The sequence below is a fragment of the Raphanus sativus genome, chromosome 4 (assembly GCF_000801105.2).
Source record: "Raphanus sativus cultivar WK10039 chromosome 4, ASM80110v3, whole genome shotgun sequence".
NCBI lineage: Eukaryota > Viridiplantae > Streptophyta > Magnoliopsida > Brassicales > Brassicaceae > Raphanus > Raphanus sativus.
The window spans coordinates 41,234,626-41,254,376 of record NC_079514.1 but is presented as its reverse complement, the minus strand read 5'-3'; the positions used below and the strand labels follow the sequence as shown (position 1 = coordinate 41,254,376).

General features: G+C 38.4%; 5 protein-coding genes and 1 pseudogene across 5 annotated transcripts; 3 read left to right on the top strand and 3 right to left on the bottom strand.

The window, feature by feature from the left end:
* Nucleotides 1-24: 24 nt before the first annotated feature.
* LOC108855221 (amino acid transporter AVT6D) lies at nucleotides 25-2,606 on the bottom strand. Its single transcript, XM_018628985.2, has 5 exons — nucleotides 2,098-2,606; nucleotides 1,261-1,413; nucleotides 973-1,179; nucleotides 430-895; nucleotides 25-358 (listed from the first exon to the last, which is right to left on the bottom strand). The coding sequence occupies exons 1-5, from the start codon at nucleotides 2,477-2,479 to the stop codon at nucleotides 229-231; spliced, it is 1,338 nt and encodes a 445-aa protein (XP_018484487.2). The 5' UTR covers nucleotides 2,480-2,606; the 3' UTR covers nucleotides 25-228.
* Nucleotides 2,607-3,753: 1,147 nt separating this feature from the next.
* Nucleotides 3,754-4,407, top strand: LOC108851012 (cytosolic sulfotransferase 15-like). Its single transcript, XM_018624446.1, has one exon. It carries the CDS (start codon nucleotides 3,754-3,756, stop codon nucleotides 4,405-4,407), a length of 654 nt encoding a protein of 217 aa, XP_018479948.1.
* A 2,381-nt stretch (nucleotides 4,408-6,788) lies between these two features.
* LOC108851022 (uncharacterized) lies at nucleotides 6,789-13,116 on the top strand. The gene is made up of 4 exons (XM_018624457.2): nucleotides 6,789-7,185; nucleotides 8,136-8,149; nucleotides 11,069-12,636; nucleotides 12,976-13,116. The coding sequence occupies exons 1-4, from the start codon at nucleotides 6,965-6,967 to the stop codon at nucleotides 13,114-13,116; spliced, it is 1,944 nt and encodes a 647-aa protein (XP_018479959.1). The 5' UTR covers nucleotides 6,789-6,964.
* Nucleotides 9,254-10,734, bottom strand: LOC108849886 (mitochondrial inner membrane protein OXA1-like; annotated as a pseudogene).
* A 135-nt stretch (nucleotides 13,117-13,251) lies between the features above and the next one.
* Nucleotides 13,252-16,954, bottom strand: LOC108848426 (protein RETICULATA-RELATED 5, chloroplastic). The gene is made up of 7 exons (XM_018621788.2): nucleotides 16,206-16,954; nucleotides 15,551-15,680; nucleotides 14,942-15,472; nucleotides 14,494-14,601; nucleotides 13,855-14,403; nucleotides 13,660-13,773; nucleotides 13,252-13,567 (listed from the first exon to the last, which is right to left on the bottom strand). The coding sequence occupies exons 1-7, from the start codon at nucleotides 16,838-16,840 to the stop codon at nucleotides 13,406-13,408; spliced, it is 2,229 nt and encodes a 742-aa protein (XP_018477290.1). The 5' UTR covers nucleotides 16,841-16,954; the 3' UTR covers nucleotides 13,252-13,405.
* Nucleotides 16,955-17,599: 645 nt separating this feature from the next.
* Nucleotides 17,600-18,584, top strand: LOC108849307 (PRA1 family protein B2). The gene has a single exon (XM_018622856.2). It carries the CDS (start codon nucleotides 17,659-17,661, stop codon nucleotides 18,271-18,273), a length of 615 nt encoding a protein of 204 aa, XP_018478358.1. The 5' UTR covers nucleotides 17,600-17,658; the 3' UTR covers nucleotides 18,274-18,584.
* The last annotated feature ends 1,167 nt before the right edge of the window (nucleotides 18,585-19,751 follow it).

The window sequence follows — 19,751 nt, the reverse complement described above, 5'->3', positions numbered from 1 at the left end:
CTTCCGTCACTTTTATATAGCAAATACGCAAAGAAATAATATTTAATCTTCTTGTTTATTTGATTCAAACTTTGTCACCCAATAAAAACATTCCAACCCCTGAAGTTGCTATTACACCACTCATTCACAACCCTATTTTACATTGATATAAGAAAAATACAATGCAATCTTGAAGCTCCTACCATCTTTTTACCGATTCTTGAAGAGAACGGGACTGCTTAAAAATTTTCATGCTTCTTCTGTTTCTGTGAAGCTGTATATATTCGTCGAAATGGCAATGATACTTGTGGCTACAGCAAGAACAAACATTACCGAAGCAACAATCTTCTCTCTTAACGTCGACATTCCATTCACATTCCTTCAACCAAAACAAAGATTTGAAGATTCAATCAAAAGTGAACTAATGAAAGAAAACGATCAGATTTGTACCTTAAGACAATTGCAGCTGGGAAGATGAATGCTATAGAGACAGTAGAAGTAGATCCCAAGAACTGAAAGAAGTACCAAATGTCCGGTATAGCAATAGCAGCCAAGAAACAAGAAACGAGCAACGGGAAAGTGAGTCCGAAGAATCTCTTGTTGTCGTTCACCAAAGAAATCTTCAAAGGGAACAAGAGCTCGTCGAGGTTGGCTCTCAAAGAGAAGTTGAGCAGAGGGAACACAAGCATGAGGTGAATCGCGTAGCTTGCTCTGACTACATCGTTTAGCAGCGAGCCAATCGAAGAGCCGGAGCTTTCATCGAAGTTCATAAGAACGTCGGTCATCGTGGAGTCTCCGAAGAGAAGGTAACAGAAGAGACCAGTCGCTGAGTAGATGGTAGCGCATAGAATCACTGAGACCCTTGTCGCTGAAAGCACTTGTAATGGATCTTTGAGTTCGAATCCGACCGGATGGACTGCAGAAACATTTTACCATAACTTCAGAATCAAGAAACACAAAAAGAAGAGTAAAATGATGATTCGGGTTTCTTACGGTTGAAATGAAACGTGAAGGCTGTTACGATAACAGGGGAAGCAGTGAAGAGGTTGAAGAAAGACTTTCCTCCATTGCTGAGATCAGGGAAGAGTCTTGGACTCTTTGTTTTCCCTTGCACGAGAGCTACGATCGCGAGCACAGAGCTTATGATAACAAAGAGTAACGCAAGTAGAAACGAGATCGCAGAGCTTAAAGCCAATCTATCTACAGAAACATACAAAAACCATTACAACAGCAACAAATGCAAAGTTTTTTTTAAAAATATTTGGGTTTAAGGGAACGTACCTACGCGTCTGCATAAGACTAGAGGAAGGAAGAGGAAGACGAAGATGAATAACAAACTAAAGAATCTCGTGTTCCACCAATGAGAACCAAACCATCCTTGAAGAAGACCCAAATGTATAACTCCACCCTTTTCATTACCGGAGAGAACATCACCTAAGAGAAGAAGAACAAGAACATAACAACGACAAATTAGTCTGATTTGGGAATACAAATAATAACCAACACACAAGAGAGTTACATCCACAGACGAAATAAATTTTTATTTGTCAGACGCAATTTTTTAGAGTTGCAAGAACACAATTTTTTTTTGTGTGGTTGACAATTTTTTTTTAATGTGGTTCAAAATAACTACAAATCAGACTAATTTGGTTACATCATCCACAGAAGAAATTAATTTTTATTTATCAATTTTAGTGTAAAACAACGCAGAATATACTTGGTTTAGATCCAAAAAAGGTGATTAAAACCTGCAATCAAATGTTTGTTCATTGCATTTCTCAGAAAAAAAAATAATTTTAAGTCGTTACAAGTTCCAACAACATAAAATAACTACTGTCACTGGTCGTTGTTCAGCTGCGCAAATATTAAAATGAACAACAAACTGCGAGACTAGTCGTCCTAGGTCGCCAAATAACGAACTATATTGACTAGTCGTGAGTTAAGAGGTCGCAGTCGCAAGTAACAAACGGTGATTCGTCTTAAATTCGGAGGTTGCAGTTGCAAATCATATACTATTTGGGCTGGGCCGTTGACCAAAATCTCGGTTAGCTAATGCTATTGGATTCAAACCAATTCAAAAGTTTAGGATTGGTGGAATGTTATTAGAGCTTTTAGTACCTATGATGATGGAGAAAATGATCATAGACCCAAACGTCACGACCATCGTGATAACCTGGACAGCGACGGAACCAGGCTTCCCGAACGACTCCTTCATGACGCCGGCGTAAGTCGTCGCGTCTCCGGCGACCGTGGATTTCATCAGAAACCCGGCGGATACGTTGGACAGCCACGCTATGATGACGATGATCGAGAGGGACGGGATCACGCCGAGGACTCTGAACGCGGCGGGAATCGACATGATTCCGGCTCCGACTATGCTCGTGGAGACGTTGAAGATAGCTCCGGCGAAGGAGCCGTGCTTCCCATCGTTCTCCGATGACGATGATGATGAGGAAGGGTCGTGGTTAGGCAATAGAGGCGCTTTAATCGCCGGGGTCATTTTTCTCTCAGTCGCCGGAGTTAATTAACAGAGAATTCGCGGCGACGAGAGGGATGATTTGATTTGGTTTGATTTGATTTGTTCGAGGAGGAGCAGGAGGAAGATGGCAACGTCAAAAGGACGTGGCATCGTTATCATATTATATAGGCAATAATTGTCGTGAACGCTTTCGTTTTTCAGATTTTTTGCAAAATATAATGAAAGCGACGTGAATACGTATCTTGGGCTGCTGCTGCTGCTGCTGCTTAATTACAAAATAAAGCCCATTATAAAGTTGTAGATATACTGTGAGCGGCTCAGCTGCATGGCTGCAATATATTATTATGAGGTACTAGATGTTAAAGCATCTCAATCAATAAATACTTTCTAAAATATTTAGTATCTCAATCAAGAAAGTATTATTAGAAAATAATTTAATCATTTAATTTAAATTTATAAAAAAAAACCAATCGGTTATTAAGGCAGGCCTAAAATGAGTAAAATATCTAGAATCGAAGTTTTTCAATGAATATTCGAACTTTTGGCGGTAGCCACTGAGGAGAAAGATGTATCAAATTTCTCAAATCTTGTCAAATAATTTGATAGCATGACACCATTGGTTCGACCCCAATCTTATCTGAAGTTCACAAAAAAAAACATCTGATAAAATAAATCGTCTATTAACCCACCTTATACAAACTGTTTTGCAGGATGCATGGTCTGCATGGAAGACGACATTACTGGATATGATTTTTCTTTGTCAACCATTACTGAATCTGATCAATTTGCCATCTCTACTAGTGATATGGCTCATCAAACATAGGATTCCTGTAAACATCATTTACATCTTATCTTACAAATGTATATTTTAATGATCCAATAGTGTTATACTATATTACTGCATTTCCAAGTTGAAATATTTTAACTGTATCATATACTATAGGGGTCTTTAAGAGACAAAGTAGTTGGTAAAGTACACTAGATGGACCACAAATAATGTGATTATTTAACAAAACAAACTGTAATAATTGAACAGAACCTCCATTGAACTTGGACCTTTTGCTCTTTCTTTTAGCAATAAAATTTTGTATGACAGAAAAAGATAATTTTGTAGAATATATGTGTATACGTTTTCGAATGTGTTTGGTAGGAAGCATGGGATCTGTAGATCTAGCGGGCACCGTTTGGTGCCCAGTGTATGCCAAAAACTCCTACTACGTGTTTCTTTCTAAGCAAAGCCTTTATGAGTCATTGACTTGCTCAAACTTCAAATCTCAAAACACATCCCTTTCTTCATGGACACTCCACAACAACAAGAAGACAGATTCTCACCACCAGAAGCTAAGTGGTGGGTCGACGGAAAACGCATCAGACACAAAGGATTCTGGTTCAAACCAGAGTTCATCACTGCCTCTGAAGCCATAAGAGAACACTATACACCTCTTCCTTCCGACATAATCCTCGCCTCTTTCCCCAAAACCGGCACCACTTGGCTCAAAGCCTTAACCTCCTCTATTCTCCGGCACAGCTCAAACATACGCGACGACAACCATGACCATCTGGATAACCTCAACCCCCACGAGGTCGTGCCCTTTTTGGAGATCGAGTTGTTCGGTGAAAACCCATCAAAGGACATAACAAAGATCTCTTCTCCTAGAGTGTTCAACACTCATCTCCCTCTCTCATTTTTACCAGAGACTCTCAAGACCTCAGGGTCCAAAGTCATTTACATAACCCGCCACCCAGCAGACACTTTCGTCTCTCTCTGGCATCTGTACAACAACAAGTTCGGGACAGAGATCTCCATCCGAGAAGCGTTTGATGACTTCTGCAAAGATCTTGTCCCAGCCGGTCCTTACTTCGACCACGTACTCGAGTTCTGGGAAGCAAGAGACCGAGACCGTGTGTTGTTCATCACTTACGAGGACCTGAAAGTATATATTCATTAATGAATCATTATTTAAGTTAACTTACAAATAAAGCAACTCAAATGAAGATATATATTCCCCTCCCAAGACGATCTGATTGATTTAGGCATCTCACTTTCTCGTCCACGAAGAAGAAGAGGGGGATCCCCAAATTCTGGATAACGAACTTAGGCATGTCCCAAATTGAGTATTTCAATCAGTTGAAATCTGCAGCTCGCCACACAAGAGTGGACCAAACAAAAATGCTTTTGTCACTCCGGAGATGGATCTTTAAGACGGACTAATAATACCTTTTCCCAAAACAAAGCACAAAAGCCAATCATAAGTTAACTTAGAGCCCAAGTGCCAACACAATACATACATATTACAAAAGAAGTAAGCCTGAGAAAACTCGGATTCAGCAGACCACGGATACCTTCAGCTTGGACAGTTTTTAAGACCTGCATCAAGTTAATGCAATGAGCAACTAGTTGGCATCAGACCGACATGAAAGCTGCATATTCTTAGTAAAGCTATAGAAACAGGTTACCTTGAGAGGAGTGCCACAAGCAATGAGTTTAACTGAGCTATCGCGACAGTAAGTTAATAGAGTTTGAGTTATTATGCAGAGCAAGCATGGACGTGACATTCGTAACTGAACCTAAGATCCGAACCCAAAAAAACTCAAATCTGTTTCCTATCCGAAGCTGTAAAAATATCAGAACAGATCTTGTGTGGTGGTATTTTAAGTTATAAAATACAACTCAAATGGAGATATATATATATATCCCCCTCCCAAGACGATCTGATTGATTTAGGCATCTCACTTTATAACTGATTTGAGTTTTTATAAAAAAAGGGAACCACAAAGAGGAAAATGGGGATCTCCAGTTTCTGGATAACGAACTTAGGCATATCCTAAATTCAGTATTTGAATAAGTTCAAATTTGCAGCTCATCATTTCACGGGACACCGGGTTATTTACATGATTAAACAACAAAACTTAAATCTCCACGGCATTGAGCATATATAAGAGTCGGACAAAAGAAAGAAGCTTTTTTGCCACTCTGGAAATGGACTTGTTCAAAGTATTAATAGAACTTTACAAATAGTAGTTGACTATGGGTTTCATTCAAGCCCTTGGAATGCTGATAAAGATCGGAAGTTAAAAAGTGTATGATCTTTTAAGACGGACTAATAATACCCTTTTCCAAGTCATAGCATAAAAGCCAATCATAAGTTTACATTAGAGCCGAAACAATTCTCATAGTGACACATCTATAGTCCTCCATCTCTTATTATTCATCTACATCCTCCATCTCTTCCATTGCCTCGTACTTATCATAGCCTTCCAACCAACTAGATTTCCAAGTTACACCTGTCACACAGTCGCCTGTGATACCGTAATTGCCACGCAAACTCTTTTTACTGTTTGAGTAGTTCATGTTCACAGGGAAGTGACTCAAACAGACTTCTAGGTAGGGGTGGGCATTTCGGTTTAGTTTCGGGTTCGGTTTGAGTTCGGTTTGGTTTGGGTAATTTGGGTTTTATAAAACTCAAACCAATTAAAACCAAAGTAGCTTTGGTTTGGGTCCGGTTTGGGTTTAATTCGGTTCGGTTCAGTTCGGTTTGGTTTAGATTTAGTTCGGTTTACATTATTATGGTCTAATTTGGTTCGGTGTACTTCGGGTTGGTTATAAAATATGAAGGCATCAGTTTTATACTTTTATTAAAAAATAATCAACTCATAAACGATAGAGTGAGAATATAAAAACTTATGCTACATGATTTATATATAATAGTATTATTTGAATTGTATTTATAATTTTTTAAAGATATAGAAGTTATGAAAAAATGAAAAACGAAACTTTAACTAAAATTTACAATATGTTAATACATATATATATATATATATATATATATATATATATATCATATATATTTTTACTATATTATATTGGATTATCGGTTTGGTTCGGTTTGGTTCGGTTTAAATCCAAACCAAACCAAACCGTTCGGGTTGAGTAAAACATGAACCAATTGGGTTACATAAAGAGCACGGTTTGGTTTGGTTCGATTTAACTTCGGTTTGGTTGGTTCGATTCGGTTCGGTTTGGGTTTTTTGCCCACCCCTACTTCTAGGCCTTCAGGAACATCATGAGTCATCATCCTAGTGATAAATATCTGTATGGGCTTAACAAGAAACCCACGCGTAAAACTGAATAAGAAAAAGGAATTAGTATGGGCTTAGCAAGAAAACATGTACTTGAGTTTCTGAAAGAAAAAAAAAAAGATTGGCCCAAGCCTCGTCTTCACATGAGTGATTGAGTGCATCATCTGGGTCTGAAATGGTGGGGACAAGATCATTTGTATCCATTCAGAGATTTGAATGTTCAATTATTAGCAGACAAGATCATTTGTATCCACTCAGAGATTTGAATGCTCACTTATTGGCAGCCAACTATTTATAATCTACAACAATATCTCAATCTCAAAGGGATAAACATCATTTCTGTTGTCTGAGTTATAATATCCTGAGAAAGAGAAAACACTTTGAAAATTCCTGAAAAAAACCCGCAGAAGAGAAAAGCTTCGTCACATGGAAGAAATAAAGATACCATTTCACGAACATCTTGTCAGACCGACTACTCGCTTTCTTTCCGGAAGGTGTGATGCAGACTGCAGCACAGATCATAACCGCATATACGGAGGCTACCGCTGCAATGAGCCTGGCTGTGATAAAGTGTTCCATAAAGAATGCGCTGAAGCCTTACCTGAAATCATCAACTCTTTTCATCCCGAGCACCCTCTCACACTGATGCAGGATGTTTTATACTTTAATTACTAGATGATAACCCGTGCCTTGCACGGGATGAGATTATTTTTAAGATATTAAGAAGTTAGGTATGTTTATTTTGGATATCAGTTTAGTTTCGTGTTGTTTTCGGATTTTAAGATCCTATGATATAAATACATTCTAAATTCATATTTATTTTCGTTTGTTCGGTTAAAATGGTTGAGATTTTTAGTTTTTTAGTGATAAACTAAAGACTATTTGTATTTGTTTGGTTTCATGTTCTTTGAATTTTAGACAATTCTAATGTAAACCAATCGTTTCATATTATAAATTATGAACAAATTCATAATAAAATCAAATTTATATAACTGTTGAAGAAAACAAAGATGCCTATAAAACAATTCATTTCATTACAATTTGGTTAATGGTGAAATGAAGATAATAATATTATATATTACGCCTGATTTAGAATCTTCACTTGCGGTGAATATTTAGTTATATAAGTATTAACTTTAATGTGCATATTTGTGTGTAAGTAAATTTTTTTAAAAGTGTTTCATCGCTATATACATATAACGTTAACTAATATTGAAAGAAATGTTTGTTGATATAACAAATGAAAGTTTCAATTCTTAAATTAAAATTAATTAAATATAAAATATACTTAGTCATTACACAATATTTTTTAAAATAATGACAATTAAATTATATACATAAACCGTTGTATAAAAATATACATAAACAATAACATTAATACATCTACACATTGAGCCTGCTGAGTTTAATTCTTACAATGTGTTAATCATAAGCCCAATGAATTTTTAACAATCAAGCATTATGTTTCAACATTTATTTTTCAATTTGGCCTCCGTAAAACATCTTCACAACCTACAAAATAAAAAAAACTCAAAACTTAGACATATTTAAATAAAGAAAATGAAACTAATAAAATTTATTTAGGTGAAGAGTAAAGATGCCTACATTGGAGTCGATAAAAACCATTTCAATAGTTAGACCACCACCAGCAGAATACTGCTTTCACAGACGAATGATTTTAACCATAATCTTCCACATTGACTTGAATAGTTTTAAATCAGACACAGAAGTTACCGCAACCATTATAGGAGAATGAGATAAACTTGTTAAGGTTTCAGGTGTAGTGAATGAATAATATTATGTGGAGTAGCAAGTCTTATATAGGTTTACTAAACCTAATTCAATAAATGTGGTATTTTGGTATAATATCGTATTAAATGGCAAATATTTTTACCTTGCCAATCACTCTTAGATATATAAATTTCCATAACAAAAAATTGAAATATATGTCATTTAGTATCATCAATTTACCTTGCCAATCACTAAAAAAATATAAATATTGTAAAAACGTTAATGCTAGCCGGTTTAATTCGGGATGGGTAGAATTCATTGATTTCGGTTTAAAAATGTTAACCATATTATTAAAATTCACATGTAATAAAATTGTAGTATTTCATTCGCATTAAAATTCACGTGTACTACGTGAAAATGACTCGTAAAGCATGCTTGACAATGGGAGACTGTAGTAAAAACTCTTATAGTTTGTATACGGAGGAGATAAAAGTATTCAGATTAAAATACGTTTTAATTATTTTATATGTTTTGCATCAATGATACATTATTTTCTGTATTAATTTTTTTTAAAAAAATTAATGTTGTAAAAATTCAAATCTGTTAGACAAAAAAATTAAAACCTACATTTTTGGAAATTTGTCTAATGATTCATGTTTTAATAATATTAATATATATGTATACATATAATACTGAATTAAAGAGAAAATATAATTAAAATAAATATTATAGAAATATCCCGGGCGTAGCCCTAGCCCGGGCCGACCCTAGTATGGTTATGATAAAATTATCAAAGAAAAACATATAATATCACTAATAGCTGGCTCTCAGGGTATTAGTTTCATCTAAAATAAGAACAAACTGTGTAGTATCAAATATGATTGGTTCTCATCCTCTACACTTTTTTGACACAAAAGCTTTTATTGTTTCTTTCCTTTGGCGGCCACCCTAACAAAAATATTAATGCACGCAAGGGTGGTTAAATCACCTCTTCTTGCTGCTGTTCTTTTTCCTTCTCTTAACTTGGCTCTCCAAAGCCTTGAGCCTCCTACTAACAGGACTCATGGACGCTGAAGAGATCCTCGGGTTTACTGGCGAAGATGGTTGTCGAGTCTGGTTCTCGGTATGGTCCTGTGTCATGGCTTTCATTTTCTTGAGAGCTGCGAACAGGTCAAAGGAAGGTTGTTGACCAGGAGGTGGTGGAGGCAGTTCAGGTATCTTTAACATCTTCTTCACTTGAGGACGCTTAATCACTGCATTCATCACCAAAGATTTAACCATTAACTGTTACGGTTATGCCGCAATTATATATCTTACTCACTCACTCACTTACCAAGTCCATATGTGAGAGAGAACAGGTTGGAAGTGATCCAATAACAAAATATGGCCTGCAAATTTTTGCAACTACGTTAGAAAAAAAAAGTCTTTTGGAGGTTTTAGGATGAATAATAATTAAAAAAACATAACCTGTGGGAAACTCATTGTCATAGGGACTGTGAGGAGGGCGAAACCCCGGAAAACGTTTTTTATAGTGCCTGCCATTGGGTTTCCTTCCATGCCTTCTTGAGCATTTAACTATCAAGTGACGTATTCAAGTTAGCAAGTGTCTGACAATTGTTGAAGTTGTCAAAAACTGTATTAAAAGTTACCTCAACGGTTATCAAGAATGTCAATGCTGTTATAACCGGTAAGATGTATAAGCTGTCAGGTGTGGTTAGATCGGTAAACCATAATGCACCTCCGGTTTGGAACGAAGGTACCTTCTCTGCCATGTTTCGTATCTGTGGGAAAGAAAAGCAAAATGACTGAGACGAGAAGACTAATATCAAGCAACAGAGACAGAAAGACATCTTAGTGATTTGAAAGGTCTTACAGCAAGGAAAAAGCAGATGAACAGAGGTCGCTGAATAAGCATCCCTTTCATTGGGGGTGAATGGAGTCACTCCATATCTGTACAATTTATAAACAGACAGTGTATTTGTTTATGTGGACATATCTACTAATACACCCAACATCAAATGGTGTTGGACTGAAACAACAGCTTTTAAAACACTTGTTTTAGTAAACACATAGAAGTCTATGGGGTTTGTTATTCTGTCACGAAGTATCTCAGTTACTTTTTTAAAAATTTAAAAGGCAGCTTACTCTTTAAACAAATTCTTCATCTTCTTTTGACCTTCTGCCATTGTAACCTGGTCCATTCCCTGAACACATAGAGGAAGAAACGAAATGGGGAAAATCAAAAGAAGGGATTGTAGTCAGAGCAAAAGCTATTTTTCAGAGTAGGAAAAGGGATGAGGTAGCACATGATGTGTATGGCTCTGATAACGTACCTTGTTTTGCACCCGAATCAAGACTTCATCTGTTACTCCTCTCAAAGAGAGACAACAACAACGACGTCCCGGTGCTATGCCTATCTTCGCTTTAACATGTATCCTTTTCGCTATCTCCGTCGCGGTAGCCATCTTCCAATCAAGAAGAGCGAGCTTCTTGTCCTCAGTAAGCGAGGAAGACCCAGCCACTCTCTTCCTCCGCCTTCCTCCTCCGTCTTCGCCTTCGAAGAGTTTAGTTCGTTATGTAATGAAGTTTACGTGATTTGTTTACGTCGAAAAAGCTATGAAAAAAATTAGTCGTTCTTTTCTGTGTCATATAAGCAAAAAAAGAAAAAAAGTTATGCAATAAATGTTATGTTTTTCTTCAAAACGCTCATAGACTGACACGTGGAATGGAGGCTTCTCATGCATTCTGGTGAAAACCGTTTAAGGAAAGCCTTAAAAATGCTTCTCCTTTAATATATAGGGGATTGCAGTTTATGTCAACAAGACTTCGGAGTTCGGTACTGCTGTTCAATATGTTACTTCAAAATAGATATGAAGTGTGCGACACTACCTGTTATTTCTGAAAATCCATGCCTACACGAGCATCCACTCAAACTCTCACATGGAAAGCCAGCAGACAGCTTGGAATACTATTGCGCAGTGTGTGGCTTTCCCAATCTCGATGAAGATAATTATCATTACAGATGTAATCAGTGCAAATTTTCCATCCATCTTCAATGTGTCGATAAAGCTCCAGAAGCATACCACGCTTCCCATCCCAAGCACCCACTCAAGTCAATTAGTTATCTACCTGATTATGCCGACATGAAATGCCTTCTTTGCGGGGATGAGTTTGAGGACAGCGATGCCTGGTATATGAAAGATAAAAAACCTCACCATTGTGATATTTGTAATTTCAGCATATGCAGAGGTTGTATGACGAACCCACCACCAGTTTGTGTGGTAAGCTCGACGACACATAAACATCGACTTCATCTTGTTCCAAGACGCATGGACTTCACTTGCAATGCTTGTGGGACGTTAGGTGACCGAAGCCCTTATTTTTGTCTTGAGTGCAATTTCATGATACATCGTGAATGCATCGATCTACCACGCGTTATAAACATCAACCGCCATGATCACCGCATCTCTTACACTCGCCGCCTCGGACATGGAGAATCTCCATGGAAATGCGGTGTTTGCCGTAAGAAAGTGGATGGGTTCTATGGAGCTTATGCTTCCTCCAAGTTTCCTAGCTTTGTTGTTCACTCAAGATGCGCAACTAGACCTGATGTTTGGGACAGTGTGGAGTTGGAAGGGATGCCCGAAGAAGAAGAGATTCCGCCATTCGAGGTGGTTGATGATACCACAATAAGACATTTCAGTCATGATCATAATTTACATATCAACAAAGATGGCCAGATTCTACATGAAAACATAGTTTGTGAAGCATGCGTCTTCCAAATTGGTTCAGAATCGTTCTACAGTTGCAGGAACTGCGATTTTATTCTCCACGAAAAATGTGCCAACCTTCCTCGTAAGAAACGTCATTTGTGCCACAACCAGCCATTCACACTAAACACAGTTTCTCTCTTTGCAATATGTTATCTTTGTGATAAACGATTCTCCGGCTTCCGGTACGAATCTAAAAGCTCATTCGGAGAGGTTACACTAGATGTACGATGCGGTTCAATTTCAGAACCATTTGTGCACGAAAGCCATCCACATCCGTTGTACTATGTATCAAAGAAATACAAGCTTAGCTGTGAAGAGTGTGTCTTTAGCTTGGGATTCAAGAAGGCTGTTTTGCCGAAAAAAGTAATGTGGAACAGGTATGATGATCATCCTCTTTTCTTGTCTTACGGTGAAAGCAATGTGAATGGAGAATACTGGTGTGAAGCATGTGAAGCAAAACTCGACCCAAAGGAATGGTTCTATACATGTAATGATTGTGGGATCACACTGCATGTTCCCTGCGTTGTGGGAGACTTCTCATACATCCAGCATGGTACAAAAGTAGAAGAGGGTCGTTCATATGAAGCGTGTTCTGTATCCAACACCTCCATTTGTAGACCATTTTGCGTATGCTGTGCTTCTCGATGCATGCTCCGTTCCATTCTTAAGGTTTACATGTCCGGAGGTTTTGTATACCTTTGTTCTAAAAAATGTTATAAACGCTGGAGTCGTGGATGGCATGGGACACCGGACACGATATGATGAATAAACACTTTGTAATCATTTTGTTCAAATGAATATTATAAACTAAGTTGGGTGAGTGTGCGTATAAATATACCGTTATTAGCAAGTACAAAGCTACATGTGCCCGAGAGGAACAAACACAATGCAAAACTACTCCAAGAAGCTCAAACTCTTGAATTCATTTGTTAGGTTTTGACTTACGAATCATCAAAGCAGGTCCTGAAGTTAACACATGAAGCAAAGCATCGCTTAGAATGTAGAAGTCAATGTCTCATACGTCTCGACGAGAACCTAATCCGCGGCTACGAATGTGCTGGTATAGTCTTCTAGTGTTTCCGCATCCAGATCGCCCTAACTACTATTCTGCCTTTTACATGTTGTCTTTGTAAGAACAATGATGAAAATATCAAAGAACAATGATGAAAATATCGAAGAACAATATCGATCTTGATAGATCATCATGACTAATTTGAAGATAATATATTCATTAACGAACCATTATTTCACAGAAACTAAGATACAAAAATACAACTCAAATAAAGATACATATTTTCCCTCCCAAGACGATCAAAAGCTTTTATACACAGTTGATACCTAGTAGAAATAGCCGCATAAAAAGTCATTGATTCTTGATATCATCCATAGTTGCCTCTTCTGTTGTAGTAGTACTATATTCCACAATCTCCACTGTAGGTTGGCTCAAAGCCTCTGGGATTTGATTTGAAGCCGTGACGCTTTTTGAAGCTTGCAGACCAGTAGACCGTGCAAGATCTATCCATTGCTGCATTTGTAAGAAAAAAAAATTTGGAATGAATATATAAGAAAAAAAAAACAATAAGAGATGTTAGTTGTTAGTACAGGCCTGATTCTGACCTGAGTTCCATAGTAGGAGTTAGCTACTCTGACCACAAATGAAATCATGTTTACAAGTAGTGGCTGAGAAGAAAGCTCATCAGAGATGCGATGCTCTATTAGACCAGCAATTATCTGCAATAATTAAATATAAATTTAGTTTTAGATCACATAACGTATTCATGTGGTCATACTTATATAGTGGACATATCTTACCTGATAACGAATATTTGAAGATGTTCCAAGATAACCACCATAGACAGCAGCCGTCTTCAGCATAGGAGACCTCTTCGTCTGCTCAGAAACAGCCAACTCCGGTTTAATAAACTGCCTTATCGCATACAAAGCATTCGAAGATCCCACAGCTGCAAAACTGGAAACAACACCAACACCAGCGAGCTTCAACCCACCGACAATAACCGAAGCGATCCTAAGATTCAGAGTCCAGTCTTTTCCACCTAGGCTTTTCTGAAACGCATTGTCGGGTATGGATCCTAGGAGTCCTCTTAGCGCGTCTATGCTGTTCGGTCTAGCTGTCTCATCGGCGTACGAGAGGAAAGACAAGGTTGGAGCAGGGAGCCAAACGGTGAAGAAATCAACAACCGATGCTCTTACGCTATCGGTTATAACGTAGTCTAGCTCCTCGAAGAAGTTTTCTTTCCGCTTCTCGTATTGAGCTACGAGTGTGGTTGTTATTGATATAGCTTCTTCGATGGCTAATCTGTTTAGGAACTTGGGGTCTGCTAACAGCCTTTCTCTGAAACCCTGTAACCACAGAGGATCATCATAAAAAAATCAAAAGACAAAGTCTTACTAAACTACTTAAAAGAATATTTTTTTTTGCAATGGATGTACCTGGAACCTCTGTGTAAGCTCTGCAATAAGAGGGTATTGCTCAAGATCAAAGAAATTCTGTAGAATCTCAGGTGACACTAGACCAAGGTCTAAACCTTTTTGAATGTCCTGCAAAAAACAATGGAAACGGTTCTGTCATGATAAACTAATGACATAAAAAAAAAGCAAAGTGAGAGAAGAAAGTAAAACTTAGTTCAACTCTAAAAACTAATATTCATAAAATCTTTAAACGGTAATTAGGCGTTTTATAGAAAAATAGTGAATAGTCAGGTGTTTAGGCGCCGCCTAAATCGATTCTTTAAAAAATGTGAAAGAAAAATCGTTTCGGTTATTACTGATTTGCCCTCTAAACCAGACTTTTAGAACATTGCTAAAAACAATATGAGATGCAGTAAATAACAATCACACAGAGAGCCAATCTCACTAAAGTAATCAATAGAAACTCTACCTGGGGAAGAGCATCACGGCTCCTACCAGCAGCATTCATCACCCGAGCAATCTCTGCCCTATCAAAGCAGTTTCTGCTGCAGGGTCTAGCCGCAGAATACCACAAGAAATCAGCAACCGGAGATTCACCTTCTTTCCTCAGAAACTGTCTTTCAGGATCAAGCAACACGACAAGTTGACTCTTCTTCGGAATCTTCCTTGACACCCTAGCAGGCAACCCTGTTCCTCTTGAACCGTACTCAACATGATTTGCCCCTGTCACCACTAACAGCAGACCAGCTCCACCTCCATCTGCCACTGCTTGTACGATGACTTGTGACATTGTATGGTCTTCGACAACTCTAGCTTGCGCCGACAGATAAGAGCTCGGTCCAAACGGAACAATCTGTGTGAGGGGGTTCATGTTAAGTGAAGAGTTACGTGAGAAGGGAGTGAACCCTGAGATGAACCCTGAACCCGCAGGAGGAGTGTAGAGTCTCCGCTCAGATTCTGAAAGACCACGGATACCTTCAGCTTGGACAGTTCTTAAAACCTGCATCAAGTTAATGAAATGAGCATGAACTATCCATGTTCTTAGAAAAGGCTACCATCTTAATACTAACAAGATTACCTTGAGAGGAGTGCCACAAGCAATGAGTTTAACTGCGTTATCGCGACAGTAAGTTATTAGAGGCTCATACTCTTGCCAACGCTGAGCTGGCCAATGTGACACATACGACTTCAGTGCCTCTCCGTCCATCCTGCATGCAACAAATCCAAGAAGTGGAGTTAATATGCAGAGTAACCATGGACATGACATTTAACTGAACCTAAGATCCGAACAGAAAAACTCAAATATGTATTCAATCCGAGCTGTAAAAATATCCGAACGGATCTTGTGGGGTGGTTTTTTTGAGTATAGAGTATTATCCGAAACCGAAATATCAGAAAAGACGACCCTACTATTCGAATTGGTACCCGAAATGAGTTCACTAAAATAAGTAATTAAATTTTTCTTCATGTTTTTGTTATAACCGTAAAAATACTCATCCCGAAGTATTATTAATCGAATCCAAAATGAACTTGGATCCAAAATGGATCTTAGTAAGTGTTATAAAACTTATCCGAACTCAAAGTATTATTAACCAGTCGAAACATATATATACCCCGACTAGGCTGAACCCGATTTTTATCTAAACGGATACCAAAACGGCCCAGGCCTAACACATAAAAAAAACCAAGAAAAATGGCTTGCTGCATGCAAGTGAGAGGAACTAGACTCAAACCTCTTATCCATGTATTGGTTCAACTGCTCCTGCATATCAACCGGGAACGCTTCCAACGCTAGAGATAACTGACGCTCGCTCTCGACGCATCTCTTCCTCAAATTCCTCACGATCTCGAGCTCCAAGTCTTTATCGTCTCTCGTAGGCACCTGCTCCGCCTCACCTAAGTACACAATCCTCGCGTTCATAAGCTTCTCCCACACTCTCTTCTTGTCTCTCCCGACAGCCATCGGCTCACCTAGCGCCGTCGCGTCGTATATTCTAGACGTTATCTCCTCCTCTGCAGGCGGCGGCGGAGGAGGAGGAGGAGGAATAGCTTCTGGTTCCGGGAAAGTATCCGCCACGATGGAAGAGATATCCGCGGCGGCTGAGGAAACAGACGGCCATAAGGATATAGCGGCGGCGAGGAGCGGCGGGGCGACGAGAATTGCGCGGCGGGAGGATACAACTCGGGAGGAGGAGTCATCGGAGGAGGGGAGGGAGAGAGTGATGACGTTTGCGAGATTCTTCTTATTCTTCTTGTGGTGGTGGTGATTGGCTAAGAAGGTAGCCGGAAGGTTGTGGCCGCGGAATCTCGGAGTCGTGAAGGAGGGAGAAGATTGAGAAGCGAAGAGCCCATTGGTCGTGGGCTTCATTTTTTTGGTACACGTCAGCTTATTTCTTCGATAGAGCTGAGAGAAGAATAGACATCACACGACATTAGTTTAGTTTAGTTTGATTGTTCTCCATCTCGCATGAAAAGACGTGGCTCTGGTTTATTCCATCGTATTAATATTTTTTTTTGTATCGCTTCAATTTTTCTGCATAATTCGTTTTTTGTTAGGTCTATAAATTTTATAACCAGAGAAAAAAAAAGTATGGACAATGTCGAAGAAAATTTGTGTAGATAATAATGACAACGAGAAAGAAACTATGGAATATATGCCATTTTATTATTCTTATACTCGAATATATTATTTTCAACTATAAAATATACGGTTGAAACAATTGTGAACAAAACCAGTCGTAGATATCTTTCCAATTTTAAAAAATAATATACATAAATATGATGATGTTTAAATAATTAAAAGATTTATATGTTAAAATTTGTGCTCAAATTTTTAGTCTTCAAAATCTTAGGATCTAAACGAATATAATAAAATCATACTCTAAAAATGCAGGAAACTAAAATCTAACTCTATAATATTTTTATAATATATTGTTCGATGGACCAAAAATGTGAAAATATAACTTTTTCAATATTTGTATTTATATGATTTCATTCTCTAACATAAATGAATTAATGTTAACAGAAATTACCCACTAGCCCAATGTTTGTTTGAACTTAACATAATGGGCTGATCCAACAATATTAGGCCCATAAAGTTTAGGCCTTACTTATAACACCTCTGTTTTCAACTACAGTTTCCACTTCCCACACTCTCTCAGTCTCTCACCCACTCCACCGACACCAATGTCTTCTCCGGCGACACTCCCCGTCACCAACCAGCAAGCCACTCAACCCCAACCCCACGCCTTCCGCACATTCCTCTCACGTCTCTCCACCTCCCTCCGCGACAGCCTCTCCCAACGCCGCCCGTGGATAGAACTCATAGATCGAAACTCCTTCGCCAGACCCGACTCTCTCGCCGACTCCTTCTCCCGGATCCGCAAGAACCTCTCCTACTTCAAAGTCAACTACTCCGCGATCATCTCCCTCGTCCTCGCCTTCTCCCTCCTCTCCCACCCTTTCTCTCTCCTCGTCCTCCTCTCCCTCCTCGCCGCGTGGATGTTCCTCTACCTCTTCCGCTCCTCCGACCGGCCTCTGGTTCTCTTCGGGCGCGGCTTCTCGGACCGCGAGACGCTGCTCGGTCTCGTCCTGACGACGGTCGTGGTCGTGTTTATGACGAGCGTCGGGTCTTTGTTGACCTCGGCGTTGACTGTCGGTGTGGCGATCGTTTGCTTGCACGGCGCGTTTAGGGTTCCTGATGATCTGTTCTTGGACGAGCAGGAGCCTGCTGCTAATGCTGGGTTGCTCTCCTTCATTGGTAACTCTGCTGCTGCTTCCGTTGTCGCGGGACGAGTTTGAGTTCGTTCGTAGTGGTGAAACTCTGTTTCTTGGTTTAGGGTTTTGTGTGTAGATTCGGTCTAAAAGATGCAGCCTTTACACGTTGTAAGATCACTAAGATCACGTTACCTTAAATCAATTGGATACTCTGTTTCTGTTGCCTTCATTTGAGATCTAAAGATGCAACCTTTACTATTTTTCGGACATTGTAAGATCACATTACTTTAAATCAATTGGATACTCTGTTGTTGTTGCCTTCATTTAATATTGTTCCCACATTGTAAGATCACATTACCTTGAATCAGTTTGATACTCTGTTTTTGTTGCCATCATTTTTGAGATCTAAAGTTGCAGCATTTACTAGTGTTCCCACATTGTAAGATCTCATTACCTTAAATCAGTTTGATACTCTGTTTTTGTTGCTATCATTTGAGAACTATAGTTGCAGCCTTTAGGATTGTTCCTATATTGTAAGATCACATTACCTTATATCAATTTGATACTCCGTTTTTGATGCCACCATTTGAGATCTAAAGTTGCAGCCTTTACGATTGTTCCTATATTGTAAAATCACATTACCTTGTATCAATTTGATACTCTGTTTTTTGTTTTTGCTATCATCACCATATGTTTTGAGTTGTTTTACATTTTGGAAGCTTTTTAGAGAGAAAAAGATTGTTTTTAGTGACTAGAGAATTCTGGTAACCAATTTGCACTGAACTTGATACATTCTAGTACATTAGATCTGGTGTTATGGTATATGAGAAGTTTAAAACTGTTAGTATAAAACTAATGAACTGAAGAGTTGCTTGTTTAGTCTGAAACAAGTATCAAGCTTGGGAAACCAGACACAAGAATTTTAGAGAAGCGGATCCTGTTTTGCCGAGTGCATTTTTTAATTCCAACTCCAGTTCAAAGATTCTCATATGTATATAGAAGTCTTGCTTCTAATTTTTATTTCCATTACTCGATCAACATCAGCAAGCAAATAGTACATGTTATTTGATTTGAGGGACAGCACTGAAAGTTTTCACTCTTTTGAAAATTTTGTACTTAGCAGCCATGATGACCTTTAAAAAGAAAAAGAAAAGACATGTATGACTGACAAATTGTATGATGCAATTTTAATACGAAATCAAGCAGAGAAGTAGTTAAGTGTCATATTTTGTTCTTCGACGATCAAGATCTGTAAACATTGTAACTAGTCATAATCCACTACTCGATTCTTGCACAAGTTTCCTATATCTTGAAAGGATACAACAACCATTGTTTCTTTTTTCTTTACTTGACTATCTAGATAGGATCATATCGTGGTAACTTTCGTGTGAAGTAGGTTGGACAATGGAATGTATGTCCAAGCCAAAAGTTGAATCACTCGATTTACATGTTTGACCAAATCTGATATACATATTAACCACATGTTTTAGTTTGGGGTTCAGTCTAAAACACTCCGTTACCAAAAAAAACTGAATATCTGAATAATTTTAGGTCACCCCACC

Bases quoted from the DNA above. Each gene is read 5' to 3' on its own strand.
- LOC108855221 (XM_018628985.2), bottom strand. From the start codon at position 2,479: ATGACCCCGGCGATTAAAGCGCCTCTATTGCCTAACCACGACCCTTCC. The intron at 1,414-2,097 runs GTACTAAAAGCT...TTCTTCTCTTAG, and splicing joins CATTTTCTCCATCATCATAG to GTGATGTTCTCTCCGGTAAT. The intron at 1,180-1,260 runs GTACGTTCCCTT...ATGTTTCTGTAG, and splicing joins AGTCTTATGCAGACGCGTAG to ATAGATTGGCTTTAAGCTCT.
- LOC108851012 (XM_018624446.1), top strand. From the start codon at position 3,754: ATGGACACTCCACAACAACAAGAAGACAGATTCTCACCACCAGAAGCT.
- LOC108851022 (XM_018624457.2), top strand. From the start codon at position 6,965: ATGGAAGAAATAAAGATACCATTTCACGAACATCTTGTCAGACCGACT. The intron at 12,637-12,975 runs GTATCCAACACC...TTCATTTGTTAG, and splicing joins GTTCATATGAAGCGTGTTCT to GTTTTGACTTACGAATCATC.
- LOC108848426 (XM_018621788.2), bottom strand. From the start codon at position 16,840: ATGAAGCCCACGACCAATGGGCTCTTCGCTTCTCAATCTTCTCCCTCC. The intron at 15,681-16,205 runs GTTTGAGTCTAG...TGTTGCATGCAG, and splicing joins AACCAATACATGGATAAGAG to GATGGACGGAGAGGCACTGA. The intron at 15,473-15,550 runs GTAATCTTGTTA...AACTTGATGCAG, and splicing joins CTTGTGGCACTCCTCTCAAG to GTTTTAAGAACTGTCCAAGC.
- LOC108849307 (XM_018622856.2), top strand. From the start codon at position 17,659: ATGTCTTCTCCGGCGACACTCCCCGTCACCAACCAGCAAGCCACTCAA.